Consider the following 21,153-nt stretch of genomic DNA (forward strand, 5'->3'; position numbering starts at 1 on the left):
GGCTGCGTCTCAATCCAACACATCTGCTTACCCTTCCGCATCTGCGGTGGAAAGTGACAGAGCTACAGCTCTGTTTGTCAGACCAGGAGACATCCTGAAAATTGGGTCTTCTCATGAAAAAGCATGTGTTTGTAGCATCCAAATGCTGACAAATGGTTACAAACTATTATGAACACTCTATAGAAAGAGGAGACTCTCACGAACGCGATAGTGTTCTCCGTTTTGCTTTACGACCTACACAAACCCCACGGGACTCATCTGAATTAGGTAACGCTGGTGTGCCAACGTTTGTCTGTAGCGTCTGCACAGTTTGAGCTAAAACTACAGTTATGTGACCCCACTGTAGAAAGGGGAGACTTTCACGAACACGTTTGTGTTCTCCATTTTGCTTTACAAGTGTCCCGGGACTAGTCTAAAGCTAAAGAAATATATATTTTCGCCCCAAAGTACATTAATCTCTAGGAGATTTCTTTTGATTTCCCCATGATGTCAAGCTCTTTGAGTTTGAAGGTAGGCCTTAAAATACATCCACAGGTACACCTCCAATTGACTAAAATGATGTCAATTAGCCAATCAGAAGCTTCTAGAGCCATAACATAATTTTCTGGAATTTTCCAAGCTATTTCATGGCACAGTCAACTTAGTGTATGTAAACTTCTGACCCACTGGAATTGTGATACAGTGAATTATAAGTGAAATAATCTGTATGTAAACAATTGTTGGAGAAATTACTTGTGTCATGCACGAAGTAGATGTCCCAACCGATTTGCCAATACTATAGTTCATTAACAAGAAATTTGTGGAGTGGTTGAAAAACAAGTTTGATTGACTCCAACATCAGTGAATGTAAACTTCCGACTTCAACTGTATGTCTCGGCTCAGGCTGCCCTCGCTCGAATCAGTTTGTTTGCGGGACTAGGGGACGCTGGCACTGTTTCCCTAATGGTCCGTGGCACAGGTTCTCTTGACAATCCTGTAGCATTTTTTAGGGGGCTTGGGGATTCATATAATGCATTCCTCTCCCAGGGGCGCCATACCTCAACTGAGTCTGATTTGTGGCACGTGGGGATGGATTGGGTCGTTGATCAGGTCAGATGTCTCACGGCTCCTGTGCACTCTGTCACTGGTTACTGGAGGCTACTTGAAGAGAGAGGGTGACTAGGTTCTGTGGGCATCCCCTCGCCACCTATGTCTGCATTGGTTAAGCAAAGCTTGCCGCTCTTCCCAGACTTATCGATACAGACTTATCGATGATTTGGTCTTACATAGACTTTCGAGACCAGGCTATCTAACAAGCGCTGCATAGCGAGCTATTTAGGTTAGCTAACTCGGTTCACGGAGATCGTTCGCCTGTTATCCGGGTCCCAGTCCCGTTCTGTTGTCCCAGGTACACGTGCAGGTTTGGCACCCTCGGCCAGAGATTTGGGATCTGTGGGCTTGGCCGCTGAGAGGTCCAATCTGACGGCTAGAGGTTTACTGCGGAACGTCATTGCTGCTATTCAATCCGCAATCATTTTGGATGGTATGTGTGAGGCCCCCTTTGGAACCATTGGAGGCTGTGGATCTGAAGACCCTCTCCTACAGGACAACCCTGCTTGTGGCTTTGGCTAAAAGCGTTGGGAACTCCGTGCGTTATCCATGACATCATTTTCTGGAATTTTCCAAGCTGTTTAAAGGCACAGTCAACTTAGTGTATGTAAACTTCTGACCCACTGGAATTGTGATACAGTGAATTATAAGTGAAATAATCTGTCTGTAAACAATCTTGTGTCATACACAAAGTAGATGTCCTAACCGACTTGCCAAAACTATAGTTTGTTATCACGAAATTTGTGGAGTAGTTGAAAAACAAGTTTTCATGACTCCAACCTAAGTGTATGTAAACTTCCGACTTCAACTGTATGTGCCTTCTCTTCCCCATGGTCCTTGTTGGTTTTTGTTACCGTGTCCATTGGTCCTGTGAGTACCTGTGCTGTTGTACCGGCTTCCATGCTATGTGTATTTGTGCTCTCCATACCCGACATGAGCAAGACCTTTAAAAAGGTCAACATTTGTAGGGCTGCGGGGCCAGATCGATTACCGGGATGTGTACTCAGAGCATGCGCAGCCCAACTGGCATGTGTCCTCACTGACATTTTCAACCTCTCTCTGACCGAGTCTGTTATATTTACATGTTTCAAGCAGACCAGCATAGTCCCTGTGCCCAGGAAGCGAAGGTAACCAGCCTAAATGACTACCGTCCTGTAGCACTCACATCGGTAGCCATGAAGTGCTTTGAAAGGCTGGTCATGGCTCTTATCAACACCATCATCCTGGAAACCCTAGACTCACTCCAATTCGCATCCCGCCCCAACAGATCCACAGATGACGTTAATCTCCATCGCACTCCACACTGCCCTTTCCGACCACATATGTAAGAATGCTGTTCTTTGACAACAGCTCAGCGTTCAACACCATAGTGACTACAAAGCTCATCACTAAGCTAAGGACCCTGGGAGTAAAGCGAGAAGGAATTATACAACAATCAAAGGGATCATGCTGTTTGTATGTGGCTGCTATGAAAGTGAACTATGTTTGCGTATAATCAGGGGTGTATTCGTTCTGCCGATTCTGTTGGAAAACGGAAGCAAACGGAACAAAATGGGGATTAACATACCTGAATTATAGAAACTCTGTAACTGTTGGACTAAGGATTTTACACCCTAGCTAGATGCAAGACAAGGGTGTGCAAGGCAAGAGTGTGCAAGGTGGTATTAAATATGTCACCTTGATTACAAAATTGTCTCTCGACCTGTGCACCTATGTTGTAAACTTTCATTCATAGGCTAGCAACCTCATGATGGTCACAAGGAAAATTCAACTATCATGTAGTAGCATAAACCTATCGAAGTTACATTGAGTTAGGTGAATGGAAAATGAATGACAGTCATCCAATATACTGCAATAGAAATAAGGCCATGCTCATAAAAAATAATTGTCCTCCCTCATCTTAAACGACAATGACCATCACTGATATCAATATAATGTGTTGTCATCCCTACTACAGCTAATCTGGCGGACTTGTTACAGTGCCTTGCAAAAGTATTCATCCCCCTTGGCGTTTTTCCTATTTTGTTGCAATACAACCTGACATTTAAATAGACTTTTATTTGGATTTCATGTAATGGAAATACACAAAATAGTCCAAATTGGTGAAGTGAAATGAAAAAAAAAGTACTGGTGCAACCAATTACCTTCAGAAGTCACATAATTAGTTAAATAAAGTCCACATGTGTGCAATCTAAGTGTCACTTGATCTCAGTATATATATATATGCCTGTTCTGAAAGGCCCCAGAGTCTGCAACACCATTGAGCAAGGGGCACCACCAAGCATGTGGCACCAAGAAGAACAAGGAGTTCTCGAAACAGATCAGGGTCAAAGATGTGGAGAAGTACAGATCAGGGTTGGGTTGTAAAAAAACATCTGAAACTTTGGACATCCCACGGAGCACCATTAAATCCATTATTACAAAATGGAAAGAATATGGCACCACAACAAACCTGCCAAGAGAGGGCCGCCCACCAAAACTCACAGACCAGGCAAGGAGAGCATTTGATCAGAGGCAACAAAGAGACCAAAAATAACCCTGAAGGAGCTGCAAAGCTCCACAGCAGAGATTGGAGTATCTGTCCATAGGACCACTTTAAACTGTACACTCCACAGAGCTGGGATTTACTTTAGAGTGGCCAGAAAAAAGCCATTGCTTAAAGAAAAAAAAGCAAACACGTTTGTTGTTCACCAAAAGGCACGTGGGAGACTCCCAACACATATGGAAGAAAGTACTCTGGTCAGGTGAGACTAAAATTGAGCTTTTTGGCGATCAAGGAAAACACCTCACATCACTCCGAGAATACCATCCCCACAGTGAAGCATGGTGGCGGCAGTATCAAGCTGTGGGGATGTTTTTCATCGGCAGGGACTGGGAAACTGGTCATAATTGAAGAAATGACAGACGCCGCTAAATACAGGGATATCTTTGAGGGACACCTGTTTCAGTCTTCCAGAGATTTGAGACTGGGACAGAGGTTCACCTTACAGCAGGGCACTGACACTCAGCATGCTGCTAAAGCAACACTGGAGTGGTTTAAGGGGAAACATTTAAATGTCTTGGAATGGCCTAGTCAAAGCCCAGACCTCAATCCAACTGAGAATCTGTGGTATGACTTGAAGATTGCTGTACACCAGCGGAACCCATCCAACTTGAAGGTGCTAGAGCAGTTTTGCCTTGAAGAATGGGCAAAAATCCCAGTGGCTAGATGTGCCAAGCTTATAGAGACATACCCCAAGAGACTTGCAGCTGTAACTGAGAAAAGTGGCTCTACAAAGTATTGATTGGTGGTGGTGGTGGGGGGGGGGGGGGGGGGGGTTCTGTTTTTTTGCCTTATGTCTTGTTTGTTTCACAAGAAAAAATATTTTGCATCTTCAAAGTGGTAGGCATGTTGTGTAAATCAAATAATACAAACCCCCCAATAATACATTTTAATTTCAGGTTGTAAGGCAACAAGATAGGGAAAATGCCAAAGGGGGTGGATACTTTCGCATTCCACTGTAGGCCTAGGAGGCCTATTTGCGGAACACTGGCCTTGGTGCTCTGGCTGTACTGGCTGTTTCAAGGAATCTATTATGCGTGTTAGTGCTTCAACCTGTGCAGTTGTTGTGTGGTGGTATTTTTGCTTTTATGGGACCTTTTCCTTAGCATTAGGATCTTTACCAGGCCCTTCCTCAAGCTGCATACTGAATGCATTTGTAGGTTTATGGCCGGGTGTTGATCCTCGCCCACGTTTTCTCTCGCTTTCATCATTAGTCATTTTCATTACATGCCTCAGTATTTCTTCATCACTTATTTGGTTGTCTGAAAGGAGAGGTTTCAGCTCCCTGTGGACATCACCATGCCTATGCCCTAGTCCTTGCTACACTGTGTGTTGGAATACACCTTGGACTGTCACGACTCCTGCCGAAGGTGGCTCCCCTTCCTGTTCGGTTGGTGCTCGGCGGTCGTCGTCCCCGGCATACTAGCTGCCCCTGATCCTTTTCCCCCCTTGTCTGTTTATTAGTTACACCTGTGTTTAGTTAGGTTAATTGGTTGGGGTTAATTATCCAGCCGGCCTGACTGCTGGGTGTGCTTGATTATTTTCTGTGCACTATTGTGCACGATTGTAAGTCACGGTGTTCCGTCTATGTGTGTTTTTCTGGACTGTTTAGTTCCCCATGTTTTGGGGCATTTGTTTGGGTGGCGTCGTTTCCACCAGTGTGGTGAATTGATAGTCTCGCTACCTTGAACTCTCTGTTTCCTGCGCCTGACTTCTTCCTCCACTACACCCCGGGCATTACATGGACTGTCTCTGAGCTGTACTTTGTCAGCATTGGCTTGTTTAGACATGAATGAATTCTCAGTTTTAGCCCTTTAACTTGGTAAATGAACTGTTGTGGCATCTCATGCGCCTTCTGTTTGGTGCACACTAGCTCTTGGAATAGTTACATGTATGTGCAATGTTTTTCCCCCAGATGAGACTGGAGAAACCCCTTGAGGTTAGCTACTGTGATGTCATCCTTCTTTATGAGCATGTCCTTGAAGTTTGCTGGCTTTATTATCCTCAGTACACTTCTGACTATCTCTGGATCACTGAAGTTATCTTTGGTACCTTCTTCCATCTGCAAACATTGTTGTAGCTTATGTCTGACACATGGTCGCTTATTTGACCCCCCTTTATTATTTATTCTCTGCAGTGTTAGGAAGAGATCTCTTCGGGAGACCACTTTCTCATGTGTCTGGTGTGGTACAGATTCAGAATGACTGCTACTGTGTGGTGGATAACTATGTGGTGCTGTGTGCTGAGTCTCAACAGGCTGTAGTGTAGAGATCATTTTGAGAGATAATCTGTGGGGTTGTGGTCTCCTGTAACCTGACCTGATCAGGACAGTCATGACACAACCAACATGTGGCGCCGATCCCGGACAAGCCCCCCAAAATCTGTTACAAGTCCCAGGCATAGAACCACGTAAAACAGATCCTAGTTTGTGTTAAACAGGAGAAAAGATACATTTTGGGTGCGTCACAGACTCACTATGAACAAATACTGCATTTGGAAATTATTTCTGAGGGTTGGAGTGTGTCAATGTCTGTCGGTAAATAAAATAAAACAAGAAAATTGTCCCGTCTGGTTTGTTTAATATAAGGAATTTCGTGTATAGCATTTACTTTAACTTTTTACTTTTACTGAAGTATAATAATGTTGTACTTTTTCCACCACAGTACTTAAGTACATTTAAAACCAGATACTGTATATTTACACCTTTACTCAAGTAACATTTTACTAGGTGACTAACTTTTTTTTCTATTAAGGTATCTTTACTTTTACTCAAGCATAACAATTTTGTTATTTTTTCACCACTGAGTGTCCGTTAGTTATGAACATTATTATATGCTAAAGTCAATATCGAATATCAAGTTAACTTCACCATAGCGCTTTGGTGTTGAAAGGGGCAAGTTACCCACATGACTTTACTATATAAATGTAAAACATGATCAGTAAACAGCTGTGGACTTTTTAGGATAGTCACATCCCTAATGCCCTGTGCTGGTTGGGGATGGTTTTACACTCTTAGAAAAAAGGGTTACTAAAGGGTTCCACTGCTGTCCCCATTGGAGCACTGTTTTCTAAGAGTTTAGGCCTTCATGAAATATTGCACTGTCAATCAATTAATGTCTGGTTAAATAAAAAAAATGAAAAAATGAAACTGAGATACATTAAGTAATCTTTATTGCATAGGGAGTACGTCTTTAGGAAATTAATATTTAATAACATATTTTAAAGTTAATAGATACATTAATACTAGAATGTTGCATATACTGTATTAAAAGTCAACCAATCCACCGGCTATAGATCTCTCTCTCTCTCTCACACACACACACACACACACACACACACACACACACACACACACACACACACACACACACACACACACACACACACACACACACACACACAGAGCTATGTCTTACTATACCTGTGAGGACTTTTTGTGAACTAACATTTTCTTCCCATTGAAAATCATATTTTCCTTAAACCTAACCCTTGCCTTAACACTGACCTTAACCCTAACCTGAACCCCTAACAATAAACCTAAACCTATCCACTAACCCTAAAATAGCCTTCTTGGCAAAATGTCCTCACTTCTCTGAATTATAGTTTGTCGCGCGAGGACTTTGGTACTCACAAGTATAGAAAAACATGTCCGCACGCACACGCACACACCGTCTGGTACAGCTAACATTGTGGAGACACAATTCAGTACCATTCAAAATCCTATTTTCCATAACTCCTAACCCTAAACCTGACACTAACCTAACCCATACTTTTACCCTTACCCTTAACCCTAACTCCAATCTTAACCCAAAAACCTAACCTTAACCCTAACCTTAAACCTAACCCTAGCTCCTAACCCTAAAACTAACCCTGGAATCTAAACCTTACCCTCAAAATAATTCTAACCCTATACACCCTAGAAATAGCATTTGACCTCGTGGGGACTAACAAAATATCCCCAGTTGGTCAACATCTTGTTTGTTTACTAGAATAGTTAAACACACGCACACTCACCACACACACACACACGCGCACACGCGCGCACACGCGCGCACACGCGCACACACGCACACACACACACACACACACACACACACACACACACACACACACACACACACACACACACACACACAGTGCAATTGGAGAGTCATCCAGATGCTCCCATGAGTTTTTTTACTGAGTCAGCAAGTGACATGTCCGGCTCCGCTTTGTGCTGCAGCCAGCTGTGTAGCTCCTCCCTCAGAGTCCAGGGGGCGTCTTCTGGCTAAAGCCATTTGGGAATAGGTTAGATAGGAATAAATGTGTCAAACAGTTTGGCATGACACCAATGAAACATATTAGCATATTAGCATACCTTCTAGCATATAGTCAGTGTCAGTCTGGTCATCCTCCAGTAGTCCTGCTATGCAGAGGTAAGGCGTGGCGATGGGCTGGAGGTGGGGGTGTGTCTGGTCGGGGAGGGGATGGTCTGAGTAAGAGGGGCTAGGGGGAACACCCGTCTGCAGGATGAATTGCTGCAGGTTACACTGCCTCAGTTCCTTGTTCAGCTCCTCCAGCGCCTCACACCTCTCCTGGAGGGCAGAGACAAGATGTCATGTTATTTCAATGTCAAGCATCAAACAATTTCATGTAAACTGGATTGTTAAAACCTCTTATGGATCAAATCCCGTTAGCGGGATCGATTTGACAACATCCGGTGAAATGGCAGATCGCCAAATTCAAATGAAATTATTCGTAATATTTAACTTTCATACAATCACAAGTGCAATACACCAAAATGAAGCTTAACTTCTTGTTAACATCTCTAGGGTAGGGGGCAGCATTCGGAATTTTGGATGAAAAACATGGCCAAATTAAACGGGCTGCCACTCGGGCCCAGAAGATATGATATGCCTATAACTGATAGATTTGGATAGACAACAATCTAAAGTTTCCAAAACTGTTAAAATAGTGTCTGTGACTATACCAGAACTGATTTGGCAGGCGAAAAGCTGAGAAAAATTCATTCAGGAAGTATTTTTTATTTTGGTTTTGAAGTTTTCTATTCAATGCCATTACAGTATCCATTGACTTAGGACTCAATTTGCCGTTCCTATGCCTTCCACTTGATGTCAACAGTCTTTAGAAATTGTTTCAGGCTTGTATTCTTATAAATGAGGGAGTAAGACCAGTCTGAATTAGTGGACCCTGACGTGTCACAGAGTTTTTTCATGCGCAATCCCGAGAGTGCATTTCTTGTTTACCTTTTATATTGACAACGTTATTGTCCGGTTGAAATATTATAGATCATTTAGGCTAAAAACAACCTGAGGATTGAATATAAACATCGTTTGACATGTTTCTATGAACTTTACGGATACAATTTCGTTTTTTTTTGTCTGCCTGTTTTGACTGCATTTGAGCCTGTGGATTACTGAAGAAAACGCGCAAACAAAACTGAGGTTTTTGGATATAAAGAGACTTTATCCAACAAAATGAACATTTATTGAGTAAATAAATGTCTTCTGAGTGCAACCATATGAAGATCATCAAAGGTAAGGGACTAATTGTATCTCTATTTCTGAGTTTTGTAACGCTTCTGCTTGGCTGGTTACTGTTTGTAAGAATTTGTCAACTGGGCTATGTTCTCAAATAATCGTAAGGTATGCTTTCGCCGTAAAGCATTTTTCAAATCTGACACCGTGGTTGGATTCACAAGAAGTTAATCTTTAAACCTATGTAAAATATGTTTTGTTTTCTGAATTTTTATAATGAGTATTTCTGTATTTGAATTTGGCACTCTGCAATCTCACTGGATGTTGGCCAGATGGGACGCTAGAGAGGTTAATCCAGCCACCATGTCAGATTTCAAAAAGGCTTTTACGGCTAAAGCAAACCATGCTATTATCTGAGGACAGCATGCCATCAAACAAACACATGACAATTATATTTCAACCCGCCAGGCCCGACACAAAACTCAGAAATAACACTATAATTCATGCCTTACGTTTGAAGATCTTCTTCTGTTGGCACTCCATTATGTCCCATAAACATCACAAATAGTCATTTTGTTAGATTAATTACGTCGTTACATCCCCAAAATGTCAATTTATTTGGCGCGTTTGATTCAGAAAAACACCAGTTCCAAATTGCCCAACATGAAAACAAATGATCTAATAAATTACCTGTAATCTTGGTCCAAACATTTCAAACAACTTTCCTAATCCAACTTTAGGTATTTTAAAATGTAAATAATTGATAAAATTTAAGACGGGACAAACTGTGTTCAATAGAGGATACAATGAAAGTTGAGCGAGCGCCAGGTCCCGCGCCCCAAACAAAAGAGTATACTTGGCTATACTCCCAGAAAGGAAAGGGCTACTTCTTCAGTACTCAAAGGAAAAACATCAACCAATTTATAAAGACTGTTGACATCTAGTGGAAGCAATAGGAACTATTGAAACGGGCTTGCCGTAGAAACCTAATGGAAAACAGATTGACCTAAACAGAAAATCCCTGGATGGATTGTGCTCGGGGTTTAGCCTGCCAAATCAGTTCTGTTATACTCACAGACATTATTCAAACAGTTTTCGAAACTTCAGGGTGTGTTCTATCCAAATCTATGCATAATATGCATATCCTAGCTTCTGGGCCTGAGTAGCAGGCAGTTTACTTTGGGAATGCTTTTCATCCGGACGTGAAAATACCGCCCCCTAGCTTAGAGAGGTTATTAGTGGGGCAGTACAGTTAAAAACATTATTTTCCTGTGGTTTTATGATATTTCCATGATATTTCCATGAGGTCAAAATAACACTTCTGAAAATTCTGATAATGTAGTAGGATCTCATCTGATACTACTCTAGTAATGAGGTTTGTAGCCAAATGGGGTGGAATAAATGATTCAGGGGAGGATGAGTATCCAAAAAAACTCATAGGGCTGGATTCCCAGACACAAAGTTTTAGTCCAGGGCTCGGCTTAATCCGTCGGGGAAACCGTCCCATAAGGAAGCGTAGGGAAAGGCAGTTGTTCTATTATTAACACAGGAAGCCAAAGGTAAGTTTCCATCTCTGGGTAGACAACACAGGTGTATTCCACAGGTGTCCGCTCAAGTTCAATAACTCCTCTTTATTGCTCTCCTGCTATTACAGGATACAGTTAACCCCCAGACTGCCGAGTTACACAATGTACTGCCTCTGGGCTTACAGTGTCAGATACAAAGAATAATCCCCAAACAAGTTATATAGAATGTGACGCAACCATCTTTGAACAAAGCTCTTTTATACTGAACATCCTAGGTTGCTTTCACTGGGTTTAGCTCTTGTGAGACGTTTAGCGGTGAGTGGCTTTGTCAGTCATTTTGTATCATTGAACACAATGAAGGGATTATAGTCTGATTGCTACATGCACTACATACACAAAAAAAAGTGCTATCTAGAACCTAAAAGGGTTCTTCGGCAATAGGGGAAACCTTTGAAGAACCCTTTTTGGTTCCAGGTAGAACCCTATTGGTTTCCATATAGAACTCTTTCTCCAGAGGGTTTGGAACCATTTTTCTAAGAGTGTAGGCTAGTAATCTAACACAATTGGACAGGTTAGAGTTTCCACATAAGAGGGATTTATTGGCGAGACAAGGGAAATGGTTCAACTCCCATTGGGATCTTCATGAAGCAAAATGGATGCCGTAACATACGGCATCCATAATAGGAACTATAATGTCGTCAGATCTTAGGAAAAACTCAGTCAGTGGTTATGTATTAAACTGTACCTGTAACCGTAATTCTGCAGTCTGTAATGCTTTTTTCGTCTCTGTCAATGACATGTCCACCTCTGCCCCCTTCTGAAGCCGATTGTGTAGTTCCTCCCTCAGCGGTCCCAGGGCCTCCTCTGGTTGCGGGGTGCCCGGACGAGAGCTCCGTCTGCGGGCCTCAACACGAAAGTCCTGCCCCAGCCTGGATGAATGGCTCTGGAGGTCCTTGAGCCGGAAGTTGTATTCATCCATAGAGGCGTAGAGTTGGTGCAGATGTCCCTGGATATCTGTACGGCCAATACAAATCTGTATTGGTGCCTGGATGGTCCTACTGTATATGAGTGTAGGCCTACATATTCCTAGGTTACATACATTATTGCTGCATAAATTACGTGTGCGTCGGAGATGTGTAACATATACTGATATCCTAAGATGTGTTTTCAAAATTGCCCCTGAGGGGATTGATAGGTGTATTGAAGTGACTGGAATTTAATGGAATACATACCCTGCTCCTTGTCCTTCTCTTGCTGCATCTGCTTCTCCCAGTAATCCCCATGCAGCTCTGCCTCATTCTGTCTCATTCTTGTCTCCAGCACATCCATCTCCTCTACTAGGCCTGGATTCAGGCCTGGGACAGGAGTTACAGGCCTCCCCATCTCCCACACCTCTGCCTCCCTTTCCAAAGCCACCAGATGGGACTCCAGGTCCTTTAGCACCTCCTGCTGCTGCAGCACCTGCCTGAAGACCTCCTCCTTGGATGGGTCAGAAGGGGAGAGTGGGGGAGGGGAGGCGGTGGGGGAGACCAGGGATGGAACAGGCGAGGCCCTGGGCTCTGGTGAGGCTCTTGGACTAGGTGACCAGGCCTTGTTAGCTTTAGTCCTTCTGGGGATTGTAGAAGGACCAAGGTTGAAAGTGAGGGCCTTCTTCGGCTCTCGGCATCTGGAGGGCATGGGTGTAGGGTGCCTGAGCAAAGGGTGGACCCTATCCAGGGTGGGTCTGTTAGGTCCGTCAGTGCTGGAGGGGCCTGTGCGACGCAAGATGAACTGGACCTCGATGGCCAGCTGACCCAGATAAGACAGAGACTCTAAGGGACAGTCATCTGCCACAAGCTGCATCTCTGTGCCTCGCAGCTTCTGGATGAGAACATAGCGACCTGTCTGACCTGTGGAAAAGACACACCAAGACAGGAGTGAGATTGGAGGGAATAAGCTGATAAACTGTGCTCAAAAAGCTTTGAAACGAATGAACAGCAAAGGCAATTACATCAGACAAAGACTGACCAATAGCCTGTGCGAGGGCGATGACCACATCCTGACAGGAAGTCTCCAATGATAGGCCGCACACCACCCTGACCACGCCATCCACCCATACCTTCAGCTCCATCTTGGCCTGTCAATCAAACTCAGAGGAACATGGCCACCACAGCATCCACCTGTGAGAGAGGAGGGGAAATGTCAATATACTGAGTTCAAATAATAAACTATTTCACAGTACAAAATCAACCAATAACCCCTAGGTGCAAATATCAGGTATTTCAATGGAGGAAATTAGTTTGGTGCGTATTCCCATAACTGGAGCTGAAGACTTCAACAGAAAAACTCTCACGCTTCTCTTGTGGGAAAAATGTGACCGCCCAACTGAAATCCGACACCTACAGTCCTGCACCTATCATCTGTATTGACGCCTGACCAGAGAAGGCAGAACCAACCAGAGAGTAAGGGGAGGTGAGGAGGAGGTGTATTGTGTTACATTCTCATGGTGTTAATATCCTGGTATGAGCAAAAACCAATTCAACTCTGCACCTAAGAATTTGATAGGAAAATATGGCTTCCTATGCTGTAAACCTAGAGACAGAACGTAATACCTCTTTGGAAGAGGAGGATGAGATAGGAAGAAGAGAGAGAGGAGGACACAGACACCAAGGCAGCCTAAGAATGTTGCTCTTCAAAAGGCCAAGACCTCTCCATCACAGTTGACAACTCCAAGGTGTCCCCCTTCCCAGAGTGCAAAGAGCCTTGGCGTGACCCTGGACAACACCCTGTTTTTCTCTGCAAACATTAAAGCAGGGATTCATCCTGCAGGTTCATGCTCTACAACTACCGTAGAGTACGACCCTACCTCACACAGGAAGCGGCACAGGTCCTAATACAGGCACTTGTCATTTCCCATCTGGACTTCTGCAAATTGCTGTTGGCTGGGCTCCCCGCTTGTGTCATCAAACCCCTGCAATTTATCCAGAATGCTGCAGCCTGATAGGTGTTCAACCTTCCCAAGTTCTCTCATGTTGCCCCGCTCCTCCGCACACTCCACTGGCTTCCTTTCGAAGCTTGCATCCACTCCAAGATCATGGCACTTGCCTACGGAACAGCAAGAGGAACTGCCCCTCCCTACCTTCAGGCGATGCTCAAACCCTACATCCTAACCCGAGTACTCCGTTCTGCCACCTCTGGTCTCTTGGCCCTCCCACCCCTACGGAAGGGCAGCTCCTGCTCAGTCCAGTCAAAGCTCTTCTCTGTCCTGGCACCCAATGGTTGGAACCAGCTTTCCCCAAGAGTCCCTGCCCATCTTCTGAAACACCTGAAACCCTACTTCTTCAAAGAGTATCTTAAATAATCCCACAGCACCCCTTCCTAACCCCTCCCCCCACCACTGTACTTACAATGACTGAGATATGTGGTTGTCCCACCTAGCTATCTTAATAATTAAGATGAAGGCACTAACTCTAAGTCGCTCTCGATAAGAGTGTCTGCTAAATGACAAAAAATTCAATGTAAACAACACTCTGGGTGTTTTTCATTTCAGAAACTTTCATTTCCGAAACCTCTTTGACCCTGTTCACATTTCTTTCACAAATCTAACCATGACTGCATTCGTACTACAAATTCTATAAATACATTGGATTTATATTGTACTGTTCTATGACCCAAAGATGCTTTCAATAGTAGTGGAAACAATATGATGCTATTGCTTAGCCTTCACCTGCGCCGTCATTTAAGATATGTGAAAGGGAGTGAACTAGAACCCTTGAGGGAGGGAACAACTGTCTTGAATGAAATACAGCCCTCATACTCCCCTTCCCTCCAAAACATGCCCTGCTTTTCATTCTCTTGAACTCTTTTGCTCGACATTCTATCTCTCTCCGAAGCACTGAGGGGGAGACATTTGTTGAAGATTTACAAGGTTTTTTTGGGGAGAAGAGTGATGGTTCTATGTGGAACCATAATGACCCAAAGAACCCTTTGAGCTCTCCAATGGTTCTTAACAGTTCACAAAAGGGTTCTTTGCACTTTTAGTGCAAATTCAAATGTAGGGGAGCTGCTCATTCAAATATTTTGGGGTGTGGTTTGCGCACAGTTCTTTTTGTGCATCTGTGAGTGAGAATGTCATTCCAGTTGATCTAATGTGTTGTGTAATGCCTTTTCAGATTATATATGACTATGGCAGAGTTTCCCAAACTCTGTCCTGGGGACCCCAAGGAATGTCCATTTTGTTTTTTGCCCTAGCACAGCTGATTCAAAGCTTGATGAGAATTCATTATTATAATCAGCTGTGTAGTGCTAGGGCCAAAACCAAAACCCCAGGACTGAGTATGGGAAATCCGGGAACATGGCCAGTGATGGTGTCTTGTGAAAGATTCACGTATGGCCTTGAGAACAGTTGAATAAATCAGGCACAAGAATAAAAAAAATGGGTTTTTAAATGGATCAACAAAAAACATTTAAGATAGAGGAAGGTTCTTTATAGAACCATTCTCCATAAAGCTTCTATAAAGAATCAATATACAGTTGAAGTCAGAAGTTTATATACACCTTAGCCAAGTACATTTAAACTCAGTTTTCACAATTCCTGACATTTAATCCTAGTAACAATTCCCTGTCTTATGTCAGTTAGGATCACAATTTTATTTTAAGAATGTGAAAAGTCAGAATAATAGTAGAGAGAATTATTTATTTCAGCTTTTATTTATTTCATCACATTCCTAGTGGGTCAGAAGTTTACATACACTCAATTAGTATTTGGTAGCCTTTCCTTTCAATTGTTTAACCTGGGTCAAATGTTTCGGGTAGTCTTCCACAAGCTTCCCACAATAATTTGGGTGAATTTTGGCCCATTCCTCCTGACAGAGCTGGTGTAACTGAGTCTGTAACTGAGGTTTGTTGGCATTCTTGCTCAGACACGGATTTTCAGTTCTGCCCACAAATTTTCTATGGGATTGACGTCAGGGCTTTATGATGGCCACTCCAATACCTTGACTTTGTTGTCCTTAAGCCATTTTGCCACAACTTTGGAAGTATGCTTGGGGTCATTGTCCATTTGGAAGATCCATTTGCGACCAAGCTTTAACTTTCTGACTGATGTCTTGAGATGTTGCTTCAATTTTTCCACATAATTTTCCTGCCTCATAATGCCATCTATTTTGTGAAGTGCACCAGTCCCTCACCCCCACAACATGATGCTGCCACCTCTGTGCTTCACGGTTGGGATGGTGTTCTTCGGCTTGCAAGCCCCCCCTTGTTCCTCCAAACATAACGATGGTCATTATGGCCAAACAGTTCTATTTTTGTTTTATCAGACCAGAAGACATTTCTCCAAAAAGTATGATATTTATCCCCATGTGCAGTTGCAAACCATAGTCTGGCTTTTTTTATGGCTGTTTTGTAGCAGTGGCTTCTTCTTTGCTGAGCTGCCTTTCAGGTTATGTCGATATAGGACTCATTTTACTGTGGATATAGATACTTTTGTACCTGTTTCCTCCAGCATCTTCACAAGGTCCTTTGCTGTTGTTCTGGGATTGAGTTTCACTTTTCGCACCAATGTACGTTCATTTCTAGGAGACAGAACGCGTCTCCTTCCTGAGCGGTATGACGGCTGCGTGGTCCCATGGTGTTTATAATTGTGTACTATTTATTCTACAGATGAACGTGGTACCTTCAGGCGTTTGGAAATTGCTCCCAAGGATGAACCAGACTTGTGAAGGTCTACAATTTTTTTTCAGAGGTCTTGGCTGATTTCTTTTGATTTTACCATGATGTCATGCAAAGACGCACTGAGTTTGAAGGTAGGCCTTGAAATACATCCACAGGTACATCCACAGGTACACCTCCAATTGACTCAAATTATGTCAATTAGCGTATCAGAAGCTTCTAAAGCCATGTTTTCATTTTCTGGAATTGTCCAAGCTGTTTAAAGAAACAGTCAACTTAATGTATGTCAACTTCTGGAATTGTGATACAGTGAATTATAAGTGAAATAATCTGTCTGTAAACAATTGTTGAAAAATGTACTTGTATCATGCACAAAGTAATGTCCTAACCGACTTCCCAAAACTATACTTTGTTAAAAAATACATTTTGTGGAGAGGTTGAAAGGTGAGTTTTAATGACTCCAACCTAAGTGTATGTAAACTTCAGACTTCAACTGTAGCTCCAGAAAGGGTTGTAACCCTTTTTGAATGGTTCTTTATAGCACCTTAGAAAATGTTTTTTTTGTAGCACCTTGGGAAATGTTTTTTTTTACAGCATAATACAGATGCCCTTCAAAAAAGGGTTCTATTTAGCACCAAAAAGGGTTTACTCTATGGCGACAAGCCAAGGAAACCCTATCTGGTACGTCTTTAAATGTGCTTGTAACCAAAATACGTCTGGGACATTTAAACATATTCTATGAGGTTGTTTCAAATTTAACATTACGACAAAATACAGTCAGCAGAGGAGAGCCAGTAGTTGTTAGCCCAGATCTCTAACAGACAGTGATAGTGACAGAGTACAGGGTAAATGCAGGTTTATACTGCTGCAGAAACACACACACATGCACACATACATTGTTTTGTTTTTTTCTATATTCTACACTCACAATGTTTGACCAGGGAGGATAGCTCTCTCCTCAGAGTCCCTCTTGAGAGAGAAAGAGATAGAGAGAACGTATGAGAGAGAGAGAGAGAACATGAGAGAGAGAACATGAAAGGGAGAGAGAGAGAGAGCACGTGTGAGAGAGAGAGCACTTGAGAGAGAGAGAACATGAAGGAGAGATAGAGAGAACATGAAGAAGAGAGAGAGAGAGAGAGAGAGATAAAGAACCTGAGAGAGAGCACATGTGAGAGAGAGAGAGCATTTGAGAGAGAGAGCGAGAGAGAGAGAGAGAGAACATGAAAGGGAGAGAGAGAGAGAGAGAGAACATGAAAGGGAGAAAGAGAACGAGAGAGAAAGAACCTGAGAGAGAGCACATGTGAGAGAGAGAGAGAGAGAGAGAGAGAGAGAGAGAGAGAGAGAGAGAGAGAGAGAGAGAGAGAGAGAGAGAGAGCACTGAGAGATGCAGGTATGCAGAATTTCAGGTTATTCCAGCCCAAACTACCACAACCAGCTTTGGTAGAAATAACCCTTTATATTGAGTTGTCCATTTCCGAGGCCGAACTGCAGACCTGCTGGTAGGTTAGCTAAGTGGAGGAATGGAATGTAGTAATGATAGACTGACATTCCTTAGGGCACCTCCCCTCCTACACATACCTCTACACCACACGGTCTGTTTACAAACACATCTGAGAGAGGAGAGTATATGCAGTTCACTCTAGTTTAAACAGAGGTGGTTTGGTTTGACTATTACCCAAGATAAAGTTCAGGGTGATTGTTACATGACATAGTAATGTTTGTTTGACTATACGTTATGTTAAGATGTCAAGTTTAAATTTGAGAGTGCGAACGTTGTCAGATGCCAAAAAATTTAAATACAATCAAAGTTGTATACCTGCACACCAAATGAAATAGATGTGACTCTAAAATGAAAAAAAAAAATGGCAGAAGACTAGTTCTCTCCCGCTAACTGAGTGATATTGCAGAGGTAGTTGTAGTAGGTTATTTTTGATTCTTCTTCTTTATTCATTCAGGGAAACCCCATTGAGACCATGGTCTTATTCACAATGGTGCCCAACCAATACAAAGTAAAACAAAACCTCAGAGTAATCTCAAGAGCTAACCAACTCCGTCAACAAAATGTTATACTTCAACAACAAAGTTGGAAACTTATGTAGTAGAGCTTTGTAAACAAAACGTGAATAGTGAAGTGATCTACGGTTCTTTAATGAGGACCAGTCAACCTTTCGATACAGGATGCAGTGATGATTATTACAACTGTCACCTGTGATAAAGCAAAGGGTGGTATGGTAGACGGCATCCAAAGGTTTAAGAGTAATCGCTGCTGCATTCTGGTAAATTATGTCACCGTAGTCAAGAACTGTCAGGAAAGTTGACTTATACAATCTGCTTCCTGCTGTTAAGGTAGAGGCGAGATCTATTTAAGAAAAAAATCATAAGCCCACTTTAAATCAGTATGTTTTTTAAACATTAAATCCTTGTCAATCCAAAAGCCCAGATATTTATAGGCGAGAACCCGATCGATGGGAGAACCAGTCAATTAATAAATATGTCGTCCATCTGAAACATTTCTGCGAGAATTAGAAAAACAACATATGTTTAGTCTTGCCCACAATAAGTACACGTTTTAAACCGACCAGGGCATTTTTTTAAGACAACAAAGTGAGATTGCAGCTCTGACAACACCTGGTCTACAGGTGGGGCAATGGCATACATAACAGTATCGTCTGTAAACAGATGAATATTATGAAGTTTTAGCATAGACCAATATAGACCAATATTATTTATATGCATCATAGCTTATCTTCCCAGACAAAGACAAGTACTGTGTAAGTGGGAACTGAGTTTTAACCATAGACTGACAACAACCTGAGGCAGAATCACACAATCCCTTTAACAGAAACACAAGAACAGTGATTTGCCGTCAGAAAAATAAGAAAACTGTTACAGTAGCTTATTCATTTCATTGCACCCATGCGATACAGCAGCTAACGTGTGTAGGTTAGGTGTTTCTAAAAGCCACTTTCTGTGAATGAAAAACCTTTTCCAATATAGGCCCAACTCTTGAGATTGCCCGTGTTTGGCACGGCAGTCACCAATTGAAAGCAGGATTTGTGGTCAATTTCAACTCAGTCAAATAAGGAAACTAGCACCACTGTCATTTATGAAATGTTCTCATTATTTACATGATTTTCAAGAAAGTATTCACATGTATTCCAAGGTCTGGGTTTAATAGAGTTGACTCCAACCCTTGTCGAGAAGTCAAAACTGCTCTTGTGAATGTCTTACCTGTCTCCATGCAGTATTAGCCAGCAGTAAAAGCCACTACATTTCTGATTTACATCAGACAGAAGGAAGACAAACCTGTTATTACAACAGAGTTTGAGGTTTACTCTCTTTACCTCTTGGTTTAGGCTTCCTTTTAGTTGGTTGCCCGACTCTTCACTTCGAGAAGTCCAAGTGGAAAGGAAATCCGAGCATACAAAAAGTAAAAAAGCTGTTCGTTGAAACAGGTAATGAGTAGTTGTAGCCCAGATCGGGGAGAGCGCAGTTAAATGGTGCTCTGGAATGCAGCCCTCCCAGGCACACTGTCAGACTGAAACTGGAGCTACACTGGTTCAGATTCTCTCTCTCTCTCTCTCTCTCTCTCACACACACACACACACACACACACACACACACACATACACACACACACACACACACACACACACACACACACACACACACACACACACACACACACACACACACACACTGAACTCACTCTGTGATCTAGCCTTGCTCCTCCTTCATTGAAGGTAGTAACAAAGGGGAATGTTTTCATTCTGACTAACACACACACATTCCAGGCTTTGTTGTTGTGTACAATACCATTCTCCAGAAACCCTGATGGTGATTAGCAACTCTCCAGGTGTCCCCAGTCAACTGATCCTGAACAACTCCAGCACTCACAACAGACAAATAGAGACACACACACACACACACACACACACACACACACACACACACACACACACACAGACACACACACACACACAGACACACACAGACACACACACACACACACACACACACACACACACACACACACACACACACACACACACACACACACACACACACACACACACACACACACACACATTGACTCTCTCTCTCTCTCTCACACACACAAAAAACAAAAGTGATCACACACTCAAAATAGAATGGACTGTCATCGCAAGTTTAATATTAATATGAAATGATCAATATTAAATGCAGTAGGACTTCAATGGCTTACGTTCTGGAATGAGCACATTTGAAACTCAAGCAAGGACAACCGTGTCACTCCTTCTATTGGGCAGTCATTGAAATGGCTCTGAACCAGAATCAATCAATACCAATCAACTAACATTACAGGTTTTTTTTACAATTGCTAGGACCCATTTCTCAATACTTAGGTCACTTTTTCAAAACTCTTCACACTGTGAGCATAACAGCAGTCTATGTGGGCTAAACTATGGATCATTTTTCATTGCTTTGGCACGAAATGCATTCAATGACTACATCTTTCAATTTTCATGAACTCTTTTCTCACTCAGACACAACCACCACCCAAACTCTATGTGCCTACAGGCCGATTTGCACATGTTGACATACTCTTTTCAAAACTGTTAAACTTAAGCTCAAAACCTAAATGAACACAAAATTGAATAAGACATACATTTGCTACATTTTCTACAGTAATACCGTATTGAAACATATTCCAAATCTAAAAAATGAAATACTTTCACAACAATTAGACCAACCACGGCTGAACACCTACCCAGGTGTTAGTCTTTCAATTACATTACCATCTATACAAAACGGGACATCTTAGGAATGATGCTGTACTCTAATGTAAACATGGTACCCAGCCAGAGATAGAGAAGTGGCTGACAGA

At 42.5% G+C, this 21,153-nt stretch overlaps 1 protein-coding gene across 1 annotated transcript; it reads right to left on the bottom strand.

The window, feature by feature from the left end:
• Positions 1–6,785: 6,785 nt before the first annotated feature.
• Positions 6,786–20,095, bottom strand: LOC110526926 (ras association domain-containing protein 7). The gene is made up of 6 exons (XM_036980437.2): positions 19,631–20,095; positions 12,642–12,793; positions 11,867–12,523; positions 11,380–11,648; positions 7,989–8,205; positions 6,786–7,898 (listed from the first exon to the last, which is right to left on the bottom strand). Exons 2-6 carry the CDS (start codon positions 12,742–12,744, stop codon positions 7,816–7,818), a joined length of 1,329 nt encoding a protein of 442 aa, XP_036836332.2. The 5' UTR covers positions 12,745–12,793; positions 19,631–20,095; the 3' UTR covers positions 6,786–7,815.
• Positions 20,096–21,153: the final 1,058 nt, after the last annotated feature.

The sequence above is a fragment of the Oncorhynchus mykiss genome, chromosome 6 (genome assembly GCF_057628025.1).
Source record: "Oncorhynchus mykiss isolate SJ-2025 chromosome 6, ASM5762802v1, whole genome shotgun sequence".
Taxonomy (NCBI): Eukaryota; Metazoa; Chordata; class Actinopteri; order Salmoniformes; family Salmonidae; genus Oncorhynchus; species Oncorhynchus mykiss.

Bases quoted from the DNA above. Each gene is read 5' to 3' on its own strand.
- LOC110526926 (XM_036980437.2), bottom strand. From the start codon at position 12,744: ATGGAGCTGAAGGTATGGGTGGATGGCGTGGTCAGGGTGGTGTGCGGC. The intron at 12,524-12,641 runs GTCAGTCTTTGT...TCTTTTCCACAG, and splicing joins CGCCCTCGCACAGGCTATTG to GTCAGACAGGTCGCTATGTT. The intron at 11,649-11,866 runs GTATGTATTCCA...TTGGCCGTACAG, and splicing joins AGAGAAGGACAAGGAGCAGG to ATATCCAGGGACATCTGCAC.